The sequence below is a fragment of the Peromyscus maniculatus genome, chromosome 3 (assembly GCF_049852395.1).
Source record: "Peromyscus maniculatus bairdii isolate BWxNUB_F1_BW_parent chromosome 3, HU_Pman_BW_mat_3.1, whole genome shotgun sequence".
NCBI classification, from domain to species: Eukaryota; Metazoa; Chordata; class Mammalia; order Rodentia; family Cricetidae; genus Peromyscus; species Peromyscus maniculatus.
The window spans coordinates 53,043,244-53,066,289 of NC_134854.1; the positions used below are offsets into that span (position 1 = coordinate 53,043,244).

General features: G+C 48.6%; 1 protein-coding gene across 4 annotated transcripts in view; it reads left to right on the top strand.

Annotated features, from left to right (window-relative positions):
- Window positions 1–23,046, top strand: part of Atp6v0a4 (ATPase H+ transporting V0 subunit a4) — an 86,819-nt gene that overhangs the window by 45,363 nt on the left and 18,410 nt on the right. For all 4 annotated transcript variants that reach the window (XM_076566507.1, XM_076566510.1, XM_076566509.1 and 1 more), the window contains 9 exons: window positions 351–445; window positions 1,950–2,076; window positions 4,575–4,657; window positions 5,403–5,496; window positions 8,542–8,754; window positions 12,514–12,664; window positions 15,302–15,441; window positions 17,534–17,691; window positions 20,427–20,520. In XM_076566507.1, the coding sequence (XP_076422622.1) occupies window positions 351–445; window positions 1,950–2,076; window positions 4,575–4,657; window positions 5,403–5,496; window positions 8,542–8,754; window positions 12,514–12,664; window positions 15,302–15,441; window positions 17,534–17,691; window positions 20,427–20,520 (1,155 nt within the window). The remainder of the gene's footprint in view (window positions 1–350; window positions 446–1,949; window positions 2,077–4,574; window positions 4,658–5,402; window positions 5,497–8,541; window positions 8,755–12,513; window positions 12,665–15,301; window positions 15,442–17,533; window positions 17,692–20,426; window positions 20,521–23,046) is intronic.

The window sequence follows — 23,046 nt, forward strand, 5'->3', positions numbered from 1 at the left end:
AGGCATGGGGGTGCATGCCTTCAGTCCCAGCACTGGGGGGCAGAGGCGGGCCTGGTCTATAGACCAAGTTCTAGGCCAGTCAGGGTGACATAGTGAGACCCTGTCTCAATAGGAAACATAGTATGGCCCAAGAGAAGGGGCCCCGAACAAGGGAGGATGGGGTTTGAGCTGACTCAGGCTTGGGGTGGGAAGGTTTGGGGGGTTTTGTCCTGACAAGGAGCTCTTTGCTTGTTCACTTCTGTTAATGTCTGTGGAAGATTAAAGCTTCCTTGGAAACAAGCAGAGCCTGAGGTCTGGGTGCTTCTAAGGAGCCCTGTGTTTAATGACAGGGCTGGCGTTTTGTCTTTCAGACAGAAACCAATTTAGCTGATGATTTCTTTGTTGAAGACACTTCAGGTCTCTTGGAGTTAAGAGCCATACCTGCCTTCATGACTGGGAAGTTGGGGTGAGTATAACTCCATGTCCTAAGAGTTGGGTGTGGGTAGGTTCCTGGTCCTTGGCGCTGGTATTTGATAAATCTCCCTGACTGATGAATCAGTGAGTGAAGAACTCCTGGGTGTGGAACTATTGCCTGTGAATGAATACCAGGCTTCCTTCCACACAGGGATAGAGCCAGGGGTAATCTACAAGGCTGTGGGGTGAGCATGGAGTGCCCCTTCTTCATGATTATATTCGTGGCTTCAGCTTGGAGAGTACACCTGTGTACAGGGATCCTGTATGGGGCAAATGTGGGTTCATTGTTTGTGACTCTTTCCGAGTTTTGTTCCAAAGCTAGGAGGTAGGTATGTTCCCCCCCCCATATGTTTGATAAAATACATTTGGAGTTTACAAATGTCATTAAAAATGACAGAGTTGAGCAGGCAAATCAACCCTAAATGGTAGAAATATGACATGCGATACTCATGAAAATATGTAGTAATACAAAATGGGATTACATTCAGTGTTTATGTGAGATTGGTGAAGTTTAAAACATTTGTGAATAATGTGGCTAGAGGTCCCTAATTTTTTTATTCACTAGATATTTGTGAGCCTATTGAAATTTGAAATGGAGCTGGCTGTGGTGGCGCACGCCTTTCATCCCAGCACTTTGGAGGCAGAGGCAGGTGGATCTCTATGAGTTCCAGGCCAGCCTGGTCTATGTAGCGAGCTCCAGGTCAGAAATACATAGAGAAATCCTTTCTCAAACAAAACAAAACAACAACAACAACAAAAAATTCAAAATGGGGAAAAAAGACAATATTTATATAAATATTTTACCTGGAGGTAATAAAAGATGAATGTAATTGTAATAAACCATTGAAAATTACATTTTGAAGACCATGTTAGACGTTTAAGCCAGCAGTTACCTGAGTACCAGGGTGCTGTAAAACAGAGATTCTTGGACATCAGTGAGTGTTTCTTTTTTTTTTTTTTTTTTTTTTTTTTTTTTGGTTTTTCGAGACAGGGTTTCTCTGTGTAGCTTTGCGCCTTTCCTGGAACTCACTTGGTAGCCCAGGCTGGCCTCGAACTCACAGAGATCCGCCTGCCTCTGCCTCCCGAGTGCTGGGATTAAAGGCGTGCGCCACCACCGCCCGGCTGAGTGTTTCTTAATACACCGCTCTTTAAAAATAAAGATGTGTAGAGACCATTGTACATTTACTGACATTGGCTACAATACCATAAGACTGGTCTATTATATATGTATATATTTATATGTATATAAGTATGTGTAGTATTAGAGCATTATATATAACATTAGAGTATTATATATAACATTAGAGTATTATAATAACATTATATGTTATTATAGTATAGATGGAATAACAATGATTAAGGACACAGAGTATTGAAGAAAACAGACCATCCAACAAGATGTGGCAGGTTGGAGCTGGGATATGTAGTTTGTGAGCAGCTCTCATCATCCCTCCTCCAGGCCCTGTGCCTCAGTGGCGTCCCTTCCTACCATCTAGGTTCACAGCTGGCGTGATACACAGGGAGAGGATGGCTTCCTTCGAGAGGCTTCTGTGGAGAGTTTGCCGGGGAAACGTGTACTTGAAGTTCAGCGAGATGGACACACTTCTGGAGGATCCCGTGACGGTGGGTGGTCCAGGCCTCCAGAAAGGGATCTGGGGGCTTCCTGGAGTCCATAGCACTAAAAACACCTCTCTCACAACCAGCTAGTATGTTTCCTCCCATGTCTCCTCTCTTCCCTTTCCTTTCCCCTTTCTTTATTTCACCCCACCCCCCACCTTTTAAACAATACATTTGAAGGGTCCATCTAAGGACCAATTCTTAACACCTTATAGTTGGTTAACTCTTCAAAGTGTGTGGGTATCTTGTTTCTAGAAACTTACTATACAAGAACCACGAGAGACCATCGCTGTTTTCATCACAAATGCACCCAGAGCTGATTGGAGTCTGTTTCTCAAGCTTCAATGTACTTACAGGTTGCAGAGTCACCTGGGATCTAGCTGGGCTGGGGTGGAGCCTGAGGGTCTGCAGTTTTTACAGCCTCCCAGATGATGCTGATAAGATAGATGGATGCTGGCTGCCTACAGCCCTTCCAACGAGAAGGCTCTTCCCTGAAAAATACTGTTTGTTGCTGTTAATTCCACAAGCTAATTGCTTTCCTCCACCCTCCCAATTAATGTTTAAACCCACTTGTCCTTTCTGTCCCAGAAGCCAAAAGTCTCTAATCTTGCAGATTAGATGCTAAAACCATTAATCTTAAATTTCATTTGATTGAGAAAAGTCATAGTTGAAATAAAATAGAAAATAAGTTAAAAAAAACCACACATATATATCTGGGGAGGAGATGCTAGGGTTTTCCCAGGGTGAGGCTTACCCATTACATCTGGGAGGTGCTGACCCCAATGACACCATAATTTGTGATAATGGGGTACAGTGTTGTGTTCTTTCCTGTGAATAATTTTAAAATGTACAAAGCACACTCTTCAGTAAGTACACCAGTATATTCTATTATCTTCTTGTATTGCTTCTCTCTAACCATAGGCAGTTATAATTTTATAGAGAAATGACTTTTCTTTTTTATTTAAAATAATAAAAATTCTTTCTTTTTTTTTTAATTCAATTTTTTATTTATTTATAGGTATACAGTGTTCTGCCTGCATGTGTCCCTGCAGGCCAGAAGAGGGCACCATTACAGGTGGTTGTGAGCCACCATGTAGGGGCTGGAGAGATGGCTCAGGGGTTAAGAGCACTGACCTCTGAACTCAGGACCTCTGGAAGAGCAGTCAGTGCTCTTAACTCCTGAGCCATCTCTCCAGACCCCTAAGAAGAGAATTTCTACCCATAATCCTGTGCATCCTTTAGTCTTGTTATTTGTATGTGTGGTTTTTGTTTTTGTTTTGTTTTTGTTTTTGATCAAATCTCAAATTGTCCATGTGGCAGAGGCGGGTGGAAAGCCCTCATCTCGCTTGCCTGTAGTGCCCAAGTGCTGGGATCACTGGCATGGTCCAACCATGCCCAGTTTCTATGGTTACTTTAAATTGTGACATTGAATTGACCCTTTACAATCAAGTTTTGACATGTAGTCATCCTGGTGGGAGAGTATTTATAAAGGGAATGTCTGGAGAAAGATGATCATTGACATGGAGGGTCACTCAGCAGGTGCCAGAAGTCAGAATGGATCCCTGATTCTAGTGGATCTAGAGTCTAGATGACCTCAAAGATTCCAAAAAGGACCAGACAGCTGCCATGGGTAGAGAATATTTGGAAATTGTGTGAAGCAGGTGTTTCGAGAAATCTTGAAATACCCCTAACCTGTTCCTATGAGCAACTGCCAGAGTGATCATGTATATCATTTCCTTCCTTCCTTCCTTCCTTCCTTCCTTCCTTCCTTCCTTCCTTCCTTCCTTCCTTCCTTCCTTCCTTCCTTCCTTCCTTCCTTCCTTCCTGGTTTTTTGAGACAAGATTTACTCTGTGAAATAGTCCTGGCTGTCCTGGAACTCACTCTGTAGACCAGGCTGGCCTCGAACTCACAGAGATCCACCTGCCTCTGCCTCCCGAGTGCTGGGATTAAAGGCGTGCGCCACCACCGCCCGCTTGTTCCTTTAAGACAGGGTCTCACCACTTAGTCCTGACTGGCCTGAAACTGATGACATTCACCTGCCTCTGAGTTCCCCAGAGTGCTGGGATTAAAGGCGTGTGCCACCACACCCAGCCTAAGCAGTGCTCTTAAGGACACCTACTCAGTAGCTGTGTGAATCAAAACTTAGTCACGGCTTTCCCTTTGTTAAGTATCAAACGTAGACTTATTTGTGACATGCAGATGTTTACAGCTGCTTCTGATGCCCAGGCCAGCTGCCGCTGCTCTGAACCTTGAAATATCCTAGCCCCTCTCAAAGGTGTTTCCTTAGGTGTGAGCACGCTCTTCCCTATGGGGGTGAGAATTCGAAGCCCAGCTGTGGCCTCCATCACCTAGCAAGCAGTGCAGCTGTTACTTCGAGGCCTTCTGTTGTTATAGTTTATGTTCTGCTCAGTGGGAGAGTGTTCACACCACCATTCCATCCCCAGCACTGGGGAAGGAAGGAAGGAAGGAAGGAAGAAACGTAATTTCCCCCCTCATATTCCAGAAAGAAGAAATTAAAAAGAATATATTCATCATCTTTTACCAAGGAGAACAGCTCAGGCTGAAAATCAAGAAGATCTGTGACGGGTGAGAGAGAGTGCCATGCTCTATTGTGGTGATCGGGGTCGGGATGGGGTAAAGAGCTGTGTGCCAAGCAGGACGTGCCAGGACAGCTAGGGCTGTAGAATAACTTTCCGAAGACTGTTTAAGATGATGCTGGAAGTGCAACCAACTGTCAAGAGTTGTGAGGATGCAAACAGGGAGGGGGGAACTAACGAAGGTAACACAAAGCAGACACAACCTTTTCAGGTTAGAGCTCGTTCTTCTCTCGCTGCTGTTGAGCGGGCAGACTGGGGCTGGAGCTGGAGCGTGGTGGGAGGGCACCTGCCTGATGAGCTAGAGGCCCTGAAAAAGAATAAACAGAAGAGGAGAGATCACCATGGCTCAGCTGTTTCTGTAGAACAGCCTTAATTTTACGTGTGTGTGGGGGGATGGGGGGGTGTTCCTGGGGATTGAGCCAAGGACCTCAACTCATGCTAGGAAAGCACTCTCCCATTGACGTATACCCCCAGGCTGGCCTTGACTTCCCTCTATGGAAGCTTTGAGCTTATAATCCTCCTGCCTCATCCGCCTTCTAAGTGCTGGGATAATAGGCATGTGGCACCGTGCCCAGCTGTTGTGAATCATTTTCTAACGACTGCACAGGAGGCCATTTCAGCAAAGCCTTGGCCATTTGAGCGGTGTCAGTCAGTCCGTGGTGGCCTCGTGGGAAAGGGATTGTGGAAGCCTTCTGTAGTAACTCGTGTGTGTCCTTTCAATGTGTTAAACACAGGTTTCGCGCCACCATCTACCCCTGCCCAGAGCCTGCAGCCGAGCGCAAAGAGATGCTGGCCAGTGTCAACGTGAGGCTGGAAGACTTGATCACTGTGAGTGAGGGCTTCAGGCCATGAGCTGATGGGGGCCTTTCCTCCCGAGTCCTGTCCCGGGGCCCTGCCTGGAATGTTTGCTTTGCAATTCTAGTTGGAACTGCAGCCGATTGCACAATTAGAAAGCACTGTTCAGTGAGCCGGGGCTGCCAATTCTGCATGCCTGTCACACGCTGCTCAGCTTAGAACGGAGCACAGCCCTGGTTTACCTTCAGGCAGCTGCCCTAATCTGATGAAAGGAATCCTTTATGGCCAGCCTTTGCCTGATGAGTCTGCAACCCAGCTAATCAGCTATGGAGTGGAGCAACCAGTTTGCCCGTACTGAATTGTTGTACTGATTAAGGACTGTGAAAACTCTGAGTCTGGTTTGTCCTTGTGAGCGCTTGAGGCATCCCAGGTACATTTCCTCGGAAAGGTCTGTCATCATCCCCAGTGACACCACGTATGTCTGCGATTAGAACGCCCTTGAACAGCAGCAGCATGGAAACGGGCTGTTAAAGTCCTCTGGCTCCATCTGACGATGGCGTATTCTGTACCAGAGCTGTCCATTGTAACTTTCCATGCCCCAGAATTGCTCTGCAGCCCACTCTAGCCAGTGCTGGCATTATGGGCCACAGGTGGCTGGTGAGCTCTTGAAACATGGCTGGTGACACCAAGGGACTGAGTTTTGATTGCTATTTCAATTTTGTGCACGCATGAGTGTGTTTAGGTGTGTGCACAGGTGCATGTGTATGTGTGCACATGTGCAGAAGCCAGAGGACAATTTCTATTTCAGATGTTATCTTCAGGGATGCCAGCTGCCTTCTTTGAGACAGGGCCCCTGGTTTTACCAGTGCTCCCCGTTAGGTAGGCAGACTGGCCAGAGAGCCCCAGGGATCTGGTCTCTATCCTCTTAGCCTTGGATTACTAGCATATACCACGGTGAATTTTGAAGTGAATTCTGGGGAATCAAACTCACGTTTTCATGTGTGCAAGGCAAGTGCTTTACCAGCTGAGCCTTTGCGCCAGACCACTATTTAATTTTTATTGAATTTAGATTCCCAAAGTTGCACATGGCTACTGGATAGGCTAGCACAATTTAAATCTTCAGTGTGTGGGTTTAGAGATGAGGTTTTATTCATCTCTGAGATCGGGTCTTGCTGTATAGCCTTAGGTGGGCTGCTATCTGTTACATAATGCCAGCTTGTTTTGAGCTCATGTCAATCCTCCTGCTTCAGTCTCCTGAATGCTGGAGTTACAGGTATATGCCACAACACCTGGCCTGTGTGTTTTAAAAGCCTTTGGTCAGCAGACACTTTGTCCAGAATATCTGTAGTTAAATGTTCTCTATTCTTCTTTTGCCGCTGTCCCAGCAACTCTTTCTTTTTTCTTTTCCTTTTTGTTTTTTCGAGACAGGGTTTCTCTGTGTAGCTTTGCGCCTTTCCTGGAACTCACTCTGTATACCAGGCTGGCCTCGAACTCACAGAGATCCGCCTGCCTCTGCCTCCTGAGTGCTGGGATTAAAGGTGTGCGCCGCCGCCGCCGCCGCCGCCGCCGCCGCCGCCGCCGCCGCCGCCGCCACCACCACCACCACCACCACCACCACCAACACCACCACTGGTTCCAGCAATTCTTTCTGTCAGGCGTTTCTTTTTATGAAAATGCTCTGTGATGGACCTCAGGGATGCATCATGAGGAGAATGAGGAAGGAATGAGGCTGATTGTGTTTATGTGTAGTGGACTTGGGTGGTTGTGTTCAGGGATCTGGGGACATTCTGATTGACCAGCTTTTCCCCTTCTGTTCAGTCATAGCCAAGGATGGATCTGAGACTCTGTCCTGTGTTGGGCAGCTCCTTCTGGCAGCGATCTTGTAAGACAAATTGTGAAAACAGGCATGTGTAGGCATGGGTTCACATTATCTACTGAAGGAGTCCATTCTCAGTGTTTCTATATCCTAGGATTCTAGGATTCAGTCCTGTCTGTGAGCAGGATTTTTTTAAAATTACATTGTGTGTGTGTGTGTGTGTGTGTGTGTGTGTGTGTGTGTGTGTGTATGTAAGCACATGTCTTATAGCATGTGGAGGTCAGAGGACAACTTATAAAAATGGGTTCCTTTCCCCATGTAGGTTCTGGGAGTCAAACTCAGGAAGTCAGGCTTACAGTGAGCACCTTTCCACACTGAGCCGTTTCTCGCCCGCAGGTGTTCCTTTTGTGGAGAGTGCACAGTGTTCTTGTTAGGGTGAGCTTCATTGTAAAGTTAGTGAACACTTATCTGTGCCAAGGTGGTCTTGTCTCCTCGTAATCCTCAGGCTGGGTTGCATTACACCCTCAAGTGACCCTTCAAGACATGTGCAGGCCTGTGTATTACAGGTCTCACGTTCATGGTCTGTCTTTTATAATATAGGAAGGTGACTGAAAAGATGACCCTATTTTATTTGTCAAAGCAGGAAATGTAATTCCATCAAATGAATTTTTATGAGCACCAAGCTGCCCATTCGTGGCCTCACTTGGCATTTATCGAAGGATTTATTACGGAGAATGATTGGTCTGTCCTGGAGACATTGTAACATGACCAAAAATGGGTAGGTTCAAGTAATAGACATTGCTTCTCTCACACACAGTTCTTTCAGGGGGCCAGCAGTCCAAAATCAAGGTGCCACCCAGGCTGGGCTCTTGCTGAGAAGGCTGAGGGAGGAGGCTTCCTGCCTTACCCAGTGTCTGGTGGCCACTGGCGACTTGATGCCCTTGGCTAGTGGGTGCATCGTTCCCATCGCTGCCGCGTTCCCATGGTGTACTTCTTGGGTGCCTTGATCTCTAGATTCAGGGTCACGCTAATCTAGTTCGACCTAGAGCAGGAGGAAGAGGAAGAAAATAGCTTAGAGAGAAGGAAGAAAAAGGAGAAAAGGCCTTTGCTCATAGGGTCTAGCCTTGGCTAGGGGAGACAAACTGATGATGTGCTCTTTCCAGGGCAGGAGACGCCGCTGTGGTGGATGAACCTCCCTTTTTGCCGTCATGTCGAATAACCCCACGGATGTTCATTGCTTTTCTGTTTTTGTTTTTGCCCAGGTCATCACCCAGACAGACTCTCACCGGCAGCGCCTACTTCAGGAAGCAGCCACCAACTGGCACTCCTGGGTCATCAAGGTGCAGAAGATGAAGGCCGTCTACCACGTCCTGAACATGTGCAACATCGACGTCACCCAGCAGTGCATCATCGCCGAGATCTGGTTCCCAGTAGCAGACACCAAGCACATCAAGAGGGCCCTGGAGCAGGGCATGGTGGGTGGCAGGGGCAGCTGGGAGGGAAATTATATCCGACCTCCCTGACCCCTGTTCATCCTGTCTGGGGTTGTGAACTTAACAGGTGACTTAGTGGTAGAATTGTCTCTACCATGTACCTCCAGTACATAGAGAGAGAGACAGAGAGAGAGAGAGAGAGAGGGAGAGAGAGAGGGAGAGAGAGAGAGAGAGAGAGAGAGAGAGAGAGAGAGAGAGAGAGAGAAAGCGCCTCAAACTCTATGTAACTGAGGATGAACTTAAACTTTTTTGTTTTTTGAGACAGGGTTTCTCTGTGTGGCCCTGGCTGTCCTGGAACTCACTCTATAGATCAGGCTGGCCTCACACTCATAGAGATCCACCTGCCTTGGTCTCTGGAGAGCTGGGGTTGAAGGCGTGCACCGCCACTGCTGGCTGACCTTGAACTTGTGACTCCAGGCATGCATCACTACACCTGATTTATTCAGTGCTGCGGACTGAGCCCAGGGCCTGGAGATGCTAGGCAGGCACTGACTGAGCTACGTCCCCAACCCCTTTACCTTTGCTTCTTTTTTTTTTTTTTTTTTTTGTGATATATATTTTTTATTTTACAATACCATTCAGTTCTACATTACCTTTGCTTCTTAACTCAGTGCTCAGGCATAGAAGAGAAACTCCTTTCCCCCAGCAACTGAAAAACTGCCACCATTTCTGCACATTTTGAGTGCTCATAGAGAGACATAGGTGCCGCCTGTCACCTTAGGGAGACATAGGCTAGCTAGAGAGACAAGCAGCCAAGCCTCTGTCCTAAGGCACACGTGGTTCAGCATGCCTGCTGCAGCACGGAGCACATGCATGGTGTTTAGTTACTACCTCCTGCTACACTTTCACTGGGTACAGTGGATCCAGAGCTCCCTGGGTAGACAGGGCCTCACCCCAGTAGATTTTAGTATTTATTTCTGTAGATGAGTGCTCTATCTGCATGTGCAACTTTATGCCAGAAGGGGGCATCAGATTCCACTAGAGATAAATGTGAGCCACCATGTGGTTGCTGGGAGTTGAACTCAGGACCTCTGGAAGAGCAGGCGGTGCTCTTAACCACCTAGCCATCTCTCCAGCACCCCCAGTAGACTTTCTAAAATGAGAGATGAGCACTGCACATGTTCTGAGTATGTGCTCTCAGGCAGCTGTGAACGGTGGGTTAGGGAAATGAAGGACGTCATGCCAGACAGAGAAGCTGGTTCACCTTTGACCTCATGGAAGAAAGAGCGAGCCCCAGCCCAAAGAGTGCCTGAGGGCCGACGCTTGGTGCTGGGTATGTGAGAATAGCAGAGATGCCATCCAAGCCCAGGCAGGAGGATGCCTCGTGCCATGCAGAGCCACACAGGGCTTTAGGGCCAGAGTCAACCACAAGTGGGATTGAGCTCTGCGGTGTCAGCAGGGTGGACCGGTGAGTTCCTGCTGGAGGATGTGATACCCTTACTCAGATCACTGCATGGAGTATCAGGGTGGTGACCCTATCCGGTTGAGGGGCCGGGTGGAGGGAAGCTGGTCTGACTGATAGAGATCTAGCTGGGAAGGTGGGAAGACTTCCTGCTAGGCAGGTGATACATCTGGTAAGGGGGGTGGGCACGGCTCACGGCAGCTGTTGCCAGACAAGCCCCCAGCAGCTGGCAATCAGAGCAGATGTTGCTGAGTACCCTGGGGATACGGTGAGGCAGCGCTTTCAGGCCGAGGGGTCTAAAGGTGGAGCTTGTGGGGAACATGGCCCAGGAGGGGGGGGGAGCTGTACGTGCTCCTGCTGAAGGGAGTGGAGGCAGGGAGAGCAATCGTGGGTCAGAGTCAGGGAGGCCAGACTTCAGGGTGCACGGTGTTTTCGTCACCCTCAAGTGTCGTTCCCAAACCACACAGAGGGGGCAGTTTAAAATGGTGCATTTTCCTCCCATGGGACCGAGCAGGGGTGCTTTCTGGAGGAATCATGAAGCAGAGGGCTCAGTGAGCAGGGAGGGGGCAGGGCTGGTGTAGGATGGAGGATGAGGATCCTAAGTGGCCCTCAGAACAGTGTAGGGGGGGGGGGAATAGGACATTTTATTATATTTAACTTGTGTGTGTGTGGGGGAGGTGCGTACATGTGGAGGTCAGAGGACAACCTGTCTGAGTTGATTTTCTCCCTCCACCAGGAATTGAACTCAGATCATCCGTTTGGTGGCAAGCACCCTTACCTACTGAGCCATTTTATTCCATGCCAGAGTGGCCTGCTCCCGTCTGTATTTTAGGAACATTTTCACTGCAGAATGGGGACAGCTGGGCCACCAGGGAGGTGGTGCCACACCAATGGCGTGAGAATTAAACTCAGAATACAGCCGAATGGCGGAGCATGCCTGTAATCCCAGTATTCAGGAGTTAGACCCAGAAGGATCTGAAGTTCAAGGTCATCCTCGAGTAACAGCTACTTCAAGGCCAGCCTCGAGATACAGGAGACCCTGTCCCAATGCCACCCTGTGTCATCCTAAGGCTAGGCTTCCGACAAGGCTGGCTAGAGCAGTTTCTTCAACCCCTGAGATATCACAGGTGCTTCCCCAGACAGGCGTGGGAGGCGCCGTGTGAGTGGGAGGCAGAAGGGAGTGTGAAGAGAGACCAGGTGCTGGGTACTGTCGTCATCGTCAACAATCCCTTCCCTTGTGGCCTCTGCCAGCCTGTGCCAGCTGCCCTGGGGTGTGCACAGGAAGGAGAGGAGGTTTTGGGGCTGCTAAGGAGGAGATTCCTAGCCCCCCACAATGATACAGCGGGAAACACCACCACCTGCCTTATGACCCTGCTGTGCCTCAGTTTCTGAACTGGGATTTGTCTTGAGGTCTGCCTCCGGGAATCAGGTGAACGGAGACTAAACTCTGCCCTTCAATTGGTGGATTCCAAGAGCACCTCTGCCCATCACTATGGGAGTTTCGGGTGGTGGATGGAGCATGCGGAGAGTTGGGAAGGCTTGGGCAAATGGAGGTGGTGCCTTTCATCGCCTTGGCTTCCATGAGGAAGTGAAGATGTCAGCCTCCTAAAGAAGCCTTTACCGTGAGCCTACGGTGTTTGGACTTCACTCTTCAGGCCGTAGGAGCCTGTGAAGAACAATGCCTTCTGTTTCCTTTATTCTAGACGGGACTGGGCGGGGCGGGGTGGGTGGGTTAGTGAATCAACGGGAGGCACCTAGGCTGGAGATGGTGAGGCCTGGCTAGGGTGGCAACTTAGAGAACAGGAGTCAGGATTCAGGAGGGAGAAGTATTGAGCTGGAATGGTGGCCACTAAGTCAGGAGAAGGGACCGAAATGGTGGCTACAGAACTTTAAGAATCTGGGAAAGTGGAGGACCTAGCCAGGGCAAGTTGATGGTGATTCAGCTGTAGGAGTGTGGATTTTCTAGAGCTGCTGAGTCAGGAAAACCTATCGGGCAGTGAGAAGAGAGTGAGGGAAAAGGTTGGTGCTACTTGAAAGATATAGATGAATTATCAAAATGGTTGACCTTCTGTAGAAAGGTGAAGAGAGGGAAGAATAGAGTGTGTGTGTGCGCATGCGTGTGTGCTGGGGGATGGAGGATGGCCAGAGAACCAGGACAGGCTCTGCCCTTTTGATGCACTCCGGTAAGAGATATTAGGTAAGTATTGAGACACATTCACTTTTCATAGGTGGTTTCGTGGTTCTCAGGGAGGTCAAGAAATGTCCCAAGTTCATGTCCAGATCTGGGGGCCAGCACTTAGCTCTCAGATATACACATGGGTCACCTGTTCTTTCTGCAGGAACTCAGTGGCTCTTCCATGGTCCCCATCATGACAGAAGTGGAGACTAAAACGGACCCTCCCACCTTCAACAGGACCAATAAGTTTACAGCTGGCTTCCAGAACATTGTCGATGCGTATGGTGTAGGCAGCTACAGAGAGATCAACCCAGGTAAGGGTCTGACGCCTTGCACAATGAGGTAGCATGAAATTGAAAATTACTAAGGTGTGCCTCTCAGTAAATGCAAGAGGTGAATCCAATCACACCATGACATTCTACAACCTCATTTGGTTTCCTGATGCCCTGTATTGTCATTTGTAGATGCTAACTCATGAACGATTTATGTATTTTTGTCTTTACCCCTCCTTGAGTATTTTTTGTTTAGAGTCAGGTTCCTGTATGTAGCCCAGGGTGGCCTTGAACTCATGATTCCCTGTGTTTCCATCTCCTGAGCACTGAGTATACAACTGTGTGATACCACACCTGGATGTTTAAAATGGCAGCCAACCCTAGTTTTCATTTTCTTCTCCAAGTCAGCCAAGGCCCTCTAGCATCTTTACAATCCTGGAGTCATTGTCTGAGAAAGGACTTGGGATCAGGAGAATAGATCCTTAGTCTCCTGCCTTGCTCTCTGTGACTATGGTCACCTGGTTAATAAAATAGAGGGGTAGACCAGATGCTCCGTAGCCGCACAGAGAACAGTGCGGTTCTCCAGCCTGAGTCTTCTCTAACTTGTGACCAATAATTTGGGGCTTCAAGGGGTCACAATGCTGGTGAGTAACTGCTGGTGTTGTATCTGTGGTGGAGACAGACCAAAGATGGTATTGTAGAAGTCAGAGGTAGGCTTTCAGTCCTGTTAGCACTTTCATGACACTGGCTGACTACCTCCATAGACAGCTTACGGGAGATGGGGTTATATTATTAGTACTTTTCTGTTGCTGTAATAAAATGCCCTGACAAAAAGAAACTTAGGGAAGCAAAGGTTTATTTTAGTTCATGGTTCCAGAGGGACAATATATCATGGCAACAGAAGGGGCAGGCAGAGCAGTAGAAGCAGGAAGCTGGGGGACCACATTTTCATCTGCACACAGGAAGCGGAGAAAGAAAACAGTGGGGCAAGGTATAAAATCTGAAGTCCATGGAAGAAATGACATACTTCTTCCATCAAGGCTCCACCTCCTAAAGGTTCCATAATCTTCCCAAATAGTCCCACCAACTGGAGAGCCAGTGCTCAAATATGTGAGCCTGTGGGGGACGTTAGTCCTTCAGACCACCACAGGGAGGGAGGATTTATTTTAGCTCACAGCTTTAGAGGGTTCAGTACAAGGATGCTTGGTCCCTTGGGCAGAGCATCATGGTTGCAGAAGCATGCTAGGGAGGAGAAACAAGAACCGAGAAGAGGGGAATGCGGGAAGGGGGCAGGGCAAGACAGAATCTTACTCTAGTTGGCTTTCTGATGCTGTGATAAACACTATGACCAAAAGCAACTCGGGGAGGAGAGGGTTTAGTTCAGCTTATAGTTGTAGTTCATCGTGAAGGGAAGTCAGGGCAGGAAGTGAAGCAGAGACCATGGAGGAAGGCTGCTTACTGCCTTGCTCTGCATGGCTTGTTCAGCTTTCTTTCTTTCTTTCTTTCTTTCTTTCTTTCTTTCTTTCTTTCTTTCTTTCTTTCTTTCTTTCTTTCTTTTTTTTTTTTTTTTTTGGTTTTTCGAGACAGGGTTTCTCTGTGTAGCTTTGTGCCTTTCCTGGAACTCACTTGGTAGCCCAGGCTGGCCTCGAACTCACAGAGATCCGCCTGGCTCTGCCTCCCAAGTGCTGGGATTAAAGGCGTGCGCTACCAACGCCCGGCTAAGCTTACTTTCTTTCTTTCTTTCTTTTTTTTTTTTTAAAGATTTGTTTATTTATGATGTATACATTGTTCTGTCTATACATATCCCCACAGGCCAGAAGAGGGCACCAGATCTCATTACAGATGGTTGTGAGCCACCGTGTGGTTGCTGGGAATTGAACTCAGGACCTTTGGAAGAGCAAGCAGTGCTCTTAACCTCTGAGCCATCTCTCCAGCCCAGCTTACTTTCTTAAACACCAGGGTGGCACTGCTCCCAGTGGGCTGGGCCTTCTCATTAATAAGAAAATGCCCCCACAGACTTGCCTACCAGCCAATCTGATGGAGGCTTCTTCCTACAATGACTCTAGCTTGTGCCAAGTTGACAAAAAAACTAGCCAGCACAAGTCCCAACCAGTGACCTATTTCCCCAAATGAATACAGATCCAACCTATGAGGGAAGAGCAGGCACTGAAGGCCAGCTCAGGGACTGCCCTGTGGAGATGCCCCAGACCACAGCCTGCCAGTTTCCTTAGTTAGCAGATGAGGCCCTAGACCACTACCTTTCACCCCCTCCCAATGCCACCATCCTATGAATCCATTGAGGGATTAATCCAGTGGTTAGGTCAGAGCCCTCAGGATCTCCTTCTTTCTGGGGTACCATCACACTGGACTGATCCAGTCCAGCAAGCAGTCACGATCAACCATTACAAATGCCATCTGGCTTTGTGACTGTGGGAGTCTTGAGTCACCTGTGTGAGACCCAGTGCCGCCACAAACCGAGAAAGGAGAACCTGTGCTCATGGGGTAGCTTGGGCACACGGGAACCACGCCGGGACTGTGTGGAGATAGATGATGGGGGAGAGACAATCAGGGAGGCCTGTGGGAACCCGCCAGCAGCAGGAGGGGCCTCTCTAGAGAAATCTTGGTTCCGGGTGAGGGCCCATTCAGGGGCCTCAGCTGCTGTGGATGTCACCCCGACAGCTCCCTACACGATCGTCACCTTCCCCTTCCTGTTCGCCGTGATGTTTGGAGACTGCGGTCACGGGATGGTGATGTTGATGGCGGCCCTGTGGATGGTCCTGAACGAGAGGCGCCTGCTGGCTCAGAAGAGCACCAATGAGGTTGGTGGTCAGCCCGTGTTCCCTGAGGGAACACATCAACATGTGTATGCGAGGTGTTGGTCGTGGTAGCACTCGCCTTTAATTCCAGCACTTGGGAGGAAGGGACAGGAAGATCTCTGAGTTCGAGGCTACCCTAGGCTACATAGTGGGTTCCGGGACAGCCAAACCAAGAGACAGTGACACCTTATCTTGAACAAACAAAAAACAAAAACAAAATGTATGTGTGAAGGGCTTGAGAGATGGCTCAGCAGTTAAGAGTGCGAAGTGCTCTTGTCGAAGACCTGGGCTTGGTTCCCAGCACCTTTGCTGGGCAGCTCACAGCCACCTGTAACTCCATCTCCAGGGCATCCAGCTCCCTCTTCTGGCTTCCTTAGGCACCTGAACACATGAGGCATATACTCACACATAAAAAATGCATGTAAGAATCAATCTGTTTAAAAAATGTGTATGTGGATTGTCACATAAGGAATAACAAGATTTTTTTGGCTGCTGTCTGGGGGTATTGAGAAATAAACCCAGGAACTTGTGTGAACTTAGCAAGGGTTCTACCATTGTTATACCTCCAGTCCCCATCATCATCATCATCATCATCATCATCACTATTATTTTGAGACAGGATCTCACTATACAAACCAACCTGGTCTCAAACTCATAGAGATCTGTTTACTTCTGCCTCTAGAGTGCTGGAATTAAACCTAGCCTTTTCTTAATTTTAAAAAAACTTTCTTTACTCTGATTATTAAAATAAAACATTTATTGTAGAACTTAGTTTGGACTACAGTCCAACCATCTAGAGAAAGATGGTGATGAATATTTTTGAATATATTTCCATTTTGCGTGTTCGTGCTTATCTGCAGATATGTAATTTTCAAAAGTTGCCATCAAGCGCTAAACATTGTTTGTAGCTTCCTTTAAAACCTATCTTAAAGCCGGGCGGTGGTGGCGCACGCCTTTAATCCCAGCACTTAGGAGGCAGAGCCAGGCGGATCTCTGTGAGTTCGAGGCCAGCCTGGGCTACCAAGTGAGCTCCAGGAGAGGCGCAAAGCTACACAGAGAAACCCTGTCTCGAAAAACCAAAAAAAAAAAAAAAAAAAAAAAAAAAAAAAACCTATCTTAAAATACCATGAATGTTTGTTTATGGCAGAATCTTTTTTTTTTTTTTTTTAAAGAAACTCCAAGGGCTCCTGACATTGGGACCTCACACTTGACTTGAAGTCTCTCTGCCTGTGGCATGGTACCCTTCCACTTTGTTTTGGAGGTAGAAGCCCATGGGTGCCTGTGAGGGTTGGAATTTGTCTGCTAGTCAGTTAATGGCAGATGTGCTCATGGTAATATATTCAACAGAGTGGAAACATGCCCTTAGCTATGTTCCAGACTGTAAATGGCTGCAGTTCTTTGGCACAGGCTGGATTGGTAGAGCAAGTGCCATGACATCATTGTGAGTTAATCATAAGCAGGGACAGTCTTGTGACCAATTCAGTCTTCCATGGTAGCTTTTAACAGATGTCATTTCCTATAGAAACATTTAAAGTTGGAAAACAACATGTCAACAGTTCTTAGAATGAGTGATACCCGTATCCAGCATCCTTAGAATGAATACCTCTATCTGGCATCCTTAGAATGAATGATATCTGTATCTAGCATCCTTAGAATGAATGATAACCTGTATCCAGTGCCCCAGGAAACTGCTTTCCCTGGCAGATGTGGCAGACAAAAGGCCAGCTCTGAAGACAAAGCCCCCAATGAATATAGATCTGACCTGGGACAGTGGAGCAGAGGCCAGTTCAGGTTTCCCTCCTAGAGGTGCTGGAGACTACAGTCCCTTCCTTAGCAGACGAGGCCTCAGCATGCATGGCAGTCCATTCTGCTGAAAGAAAGAACATGAGGCTTACACATTTTTGTTTGTACAGTAAATACAGGCCAGGGATTCTCTGATTAACCTGCATAAGCTCCGGTCACCCTGGCATGTGGGAATATGATGTCTGCCTTGGTCAGGCCATCTCTCTCCACACTACTGATGCTGGTGACATCCCATCTCCTGGATCTCTTTAGACCCCACTGACAACTTGCCCTTTCTGTTTCCCTGGGCCAGATCTGGAACACCTTCTTCAATGGGCGTTACCTGATCCTACTCATGGGCGTATTCTCCATCTACACCGGCTTGATCTACAATGACTGCTTCTCCAAATCTTTTAACATCTTTGGATCCTCTTGGAGTGTCCAGCCTATGTTCAGAAATGGCACGTGGAAGTAAGTTTACAGCCTGCCAGTGTGTGCTTGTTGGCTGGCCATCCAAAGACCACAGTGACTACCTCTGCAGCTGGGAGGGTTTCCACATGGCTCTGATCACAGATGCCCCCGAAATTTCACCTAACAATGCAGTTTTTTAAAAAAGATTTATTTATTAGTACTTTACATGTATGGATGTTTTACCTACATGTATGTATGTGTACAATGTGTGTGAAGCAGAGGTCAGAAGAGGACATTGGATCCCCTGAAACTTCAGTTAGATGGTTTTTCTGAGCTGCCACTTGGTTGCTGGGAATTGAACTTGGGTCCTCTGCAAGAGCATCCAGTGCTCTTAACTGCCAAGCCAGCTCTTCAGTCCCAGTAACCCAGTTTTATTTTGTGTGCAAGACCTGTCTGTACCACTTCCCCAGCCACTGAACTGGTTATTGTATTGCAGAGAGATAGTTTCACAGAGAAGAGGGCGAGGCTGGCAGAGTCCTTTGTTCTTGTGTGGAGATGGAGGGTGAGATCTCCAACCACCAACTGGGAGTTTAGTGAAGTCTTGGCCTTACGAGAGGCGGGCAGAGATGAGGAAGTACGCAGACCCTCACTTCCAGTGTTCCAGGCCCCCCCCCCCCCTGCAGCGGGACTTTTCCTTAGGCTGTCCAGAAAAGCCAGAGTTCAATATTAAGAGCAGGGAGGAGATTGAGAGTTTGCATCTGCAGCTTCCTGAATTTGCTTGTGGCTGACAGAGTCGGGAGGGTGGGCGGAGCTAGCTGGATGGAAGAGGCATCTAGAAGCTCTCTAACTGCACGGACTGCATCTCCCACGTACTTTCCACAACTGTTTTAGCAGCTGATCAGACTGGAAGCACAGCACTTCAAGGATGGGGGTCTGGGGAGAGAGGGGGCTCAGAGTTGAGAGAGACAGAAATGGCGGTTATAGCCTTGTTTCCGGTCCTGCCTCTCCCCTCTCCTCCTGTCACGGGAGTATTATTTCCTTCCTTCCTTCCTTCCTTCCTTCCTTCCTTCCTTCCTTCCTTCCTTCCTTCCTTCCTTCCTTCCTTCCTCCCTCCCTCCCTCCCTCCCTCCCTCCCTCCCTCCCTCCCTCCCCCCTCCTTCCTGTTTTTGAGACAAGGTCTCACTACATAGCCCTGGCCTTGAACTTTTAGAGATCAGCCTGCCTCTGCCTCACCGTGCCCAGCCTATGACATTCCTATTAAAGGAAATCCAAGGGTTTTATTTTTTCCACTCAAGCCTGTAGGGGACATCTAAGAGGGGAGAGAGAAAACAAGCAGTCTCGTGTGAGGAGATTAGCTCGAGGGAACTTTCTTCAGGAAATTTTATTTGTTAACCGTTGTTAGAGGCTTAACTAAACTTTCTGGAAAAAATGGAAGGTGTTTTGTTTTTTGGTAAGAGGACTGAGATCAGGTCCTGGTACAAGCAAGTGGGCCACTACTGACTGCATCCCCAGCCCAGATGGTGACAATTTTTAGCTTGAGATGTGGAGGTTCTGACAGGTCTCATTTGGCGTTTCTGGAAGGCCTGAGTTCTGGCCAGTAGAGGATGGCAATGATAAAGTAATGAAGAAAAATTAAAGCTAAGACTGAAGCTCCAACATGGCTGTATTTGTGGTCTGCCCTTATAATGAACAGGCACCTGAAGAGACGCCTTGAAGAACTGTTTCAAAATATATTAAATCTGTATGATTTCCCAAAACTACATGAAATTTTGTTCCCCCGTGGAGTGGGTACAAGTGTACGTCTTTAATGTACCTGCAAACGGCCCTTCGGGCTCCAGGCTCTTCGGACATCCTAGAGTCAGGGTGGACAGTGCTCAGCACACGCCCCAGTGTTGAGATAACATAAAGCAGAGCCATGTTCTTGGGGAGGTGGAGAGTTGCTGTCCTCCATCACCAGAGCTGAAGTGCTCTCAGGCAGAGCCTGGGCCCTGGGCCTGCTTCCTCTGACACTTGTCTTTCTGGAGACTTCCTGTGGTCCCTGGGGTTGGGTGTATGGCCCAATCAGGAAGGCAGCATGCTAGTGGCCCAAATAGGTTCCCTGGTGTCCCAAGCCGCTGTCTGAGACCATGGCACAGCGATGCGGCAGGAGGAGAGTGCTTTTCTCGGCATCTTGTCACAGTGGTCAGTCTTCTGTTCTTAATTTCAAACACATACTCCTTGGGTTTCCTATAGAGGCTTGTAAAAAAAAAAATGGGGCTGGGTACATTTCTTATGGGGCTTGCTGTTCCAACGTGCAGACCCAAATCCAGATCCCCGGTATCCACTTCAAAGGATGGGCATGCTGGGCACAGCAGCACAGATTTGTAACCTAGCCACTGGGGGACAGAGGTAGCCAGACAGAGTTCCTCATTTTTGTTTTTTCTCCTTTGTTTTGGGGGAGGGCTTGGATTTCACAGAGATAAAGGTCTGTGTGTAAAAAGTCCGCCTGCCCATCAGGACTGGCCCAGGCGTCGCACGGACCAGCTCTCTCCTCTCCTCCTTTGCTGTCTGTTCCCCTCGGCCCACTCCGTACTTCTGAAGAGGGCAGCTTCAGAAGCCCCAGGGCTCAGGACAGTACCTGACACCTGGTTAGCTATTCTGTGACCAAACATGGAGCCACTGAGTGAACCAAACTGCCGCCTGGCCAGCACCTGGGCTTTGGTTGACTTGGAAGCTCATGGCTGATGACACTGTAGTACTTCTGCCCTTGACTGATGATCGGTCTGTGACTTCTGTCTCCCACTTTGTCTCTGTAGTGCTCATGTCATGGAAAAAAGTCAGTATTTGCAGCTGGACCCGGCCATCCCAGGAGTGTATTCTGGAAATCCCTACCCGTTTGGGATTGATCCGGTAAGAGCGTCTACCAGGGTGAGACGTCAGTTGTGGTCAACATGTGGTCGAGATCTCTGACTAGAGATGGAACAACACACCGAGGGTGAGATGGGGTAACTCAGGGGCTTGTGTGGCAGGCAGAGCTGGCATCAGTAGGTGACCGCCACCATGCCCTGAGCTCTGACAGCCTCCTGCCTGCTGCTTCTCCAGCAGCTATCCCTCTGCTGGCTAATGCTAACTTTGACAAGGCTCTTGCAGCCTGGAGAGGAAGCTCAGCTGGCAAGATGCTTGGTGTGACAAGCATGAGGACCCAAGTTTGGTCTCCCAAACTCTCATGTCAAAAGCCAGATGTGGGCTGGGCATGGTGGTGCACACCTGGAATGCCAACGCTCAGAGGCCAAAGCAGGAGGACTTCTATGAGTTTGAGGCCAGCCTGGTCTCCACAGTGAGACTCTGTCTCAAAGAATAAAATAAAAATAATCTAGACATGGTGGTATGCACTTGGAATCCCAACCATCAGGAGGTAGAGTCAGGCGGATCCCTGGGGCTAACTCACTAGCTACCCACCCTAGCCTGCTTGGCCAGTGAGAGAGCCTGCCTCTCAAAAAAGGAAAAAGAAAAGCTGGTGGACACTTCCTGGAGTCTGCATATGCTCTTACTTTGGGTGCCAGAAAGAATGTATATTAAATAAGTTACTTAAGATCCTAATGAAGTCCCCTACTTTGCTTTTTTTTCCCCCAGTGGGTAACATCTAACTTTTGCACTGTACAGTATGACTTCTTTGTAGGCCAGAGGTCAACATTGTCATCTTCAGTGTACCTTGTGTCTTGAGACAAGGTTTCTCACTGAGACCTGAGCTTGCCAATAAGCTAGACTGGCTGGCCAGTGAGCCCCGGGGCTCACGGTCTTCGCCTCCCCAGTTCTGGGATTAAAAGCACACACCACCACACATTTTTACATGAGTTCTGGGATCAAACGTGGATTCTCACGCTTGCATGGCACACACTTCACAGACTGAGTCATCTCCCCAGGCTCCTGTGGATTTAAAGTGGTTCATTTTACTTATGTGTTTGTTATATCTTGCAGTCAACTAAAATGTGGCATCTCCCAAAGCCTTATACTGTGTGATCTCTGAGAGAAAAAAATACCTGAGTTGTGAATGGATACACACGTTCATTCATATAAAGCCAGTGCATACTGCCACCAGGTGGCAGTGTTGTGCTCCCAATCAACCATGCCTCCTGTAGGCTTGAACTTGAATGTTTTTCCCAGCTCTGTGTGGGACTGAGTCTGAGCAGCCAGTTTCAGCTTCAGCAGCTGGGAGTAAACAGTGTGGGTCTGACTGGGGGAGTGGGTGGGGCAGTGGTGGCGCATGCCTTTAATCCCAGCACTTGGGAGGCAGAGGCAGGTGAATCTCTGTGAGTTCCAGGACAGCCAGGACTGTTACACAGAGAAACCCTGTCTGGGGTGAGGGGTGTGTGTGTCGGGGGTACAGGGTGGGTCTGACAGCGTCTCTCCAGTAGCCTTCCTCTCAGTCACTTCCCTCATGGTCATCTCCTCCAGTGTCCCTGGGTTTCCCCCATCAGCTCCTTTCCTCGCCCCAATAAAAGCAGAAAGCATTGCCTGGGAATTTTCTGACCTACGGCCCAGTTCCAGTTACATTCTGAGTTTTTTTGTTTTTTGTTTTTTGTTTTTTGTTTTTTTCCGAGACAGGGTTTCTCTGTGTAGCTTTGCGCCTTTCCTGGAACTCACTTGGTAGCCCAGGCTGGCCTGGAACTCACAGAGATCCGCCTGCCTCTGCCTCCCGAGTGCTGGGATTAAAGGCGTGTGCCACCACCACCCGGCTACATTCTGAGTTTTATCAAAACAGGTAAAATCCTTGAAGGCCAGTTTGTAAACTGCAAAGTGTAAAAGACAAACGAGCCGCTGATATTTTTTAAAGATCTTATTTTAAGTTCTGTGTGTGTGTGTGTGTGTGTGTGTGTGTGTGTGTGTGTGTGGGTGTGTGTATGTGTGTGTGTATGTGTGTGTGTGGGTGTGTGCACACGGGTGTAGGTGCACTAGCAGGCCAGAAGCATCAGATTCCCTGGAGCTGGAGTTGCAGGTGGTTGTGAGCCAGACGTGGGTGCTGGAAGCAAGATCTGAAAGAGCAGCCTGGGCTCTTGACCGGGAGCCGTCTCTCCAGCTCCATGCCGCCATCTCTCCAGCTCCATGCCGTGTGTTGCCGTCTTTGCAGGGTGGAAGGCGTTCCCATTGGTCAGGACGGCATGACCAGGAAGCAGGCCGTGGGGGAGTCTGGAGGAGATGTCAGGGTCTGGTGACTTTCCTTTGCTTGGAAGCCCATTCTTCCTACCTTCTCTTCCTGCACAGCCCACACCCACCCACCAGCAAACCCTACCTGTCCAGTTCTGCGCCTCAGACTCAGCAAGGATGGAGGACTTCACACTTACAAACTGAGGGGCCAGCAAGTGCTGGGGAGGATTTAGGAGAACTTTACACACCCTGGGTGGGGGGATGAAACACGTGTGGCCATCACAGAAGTCA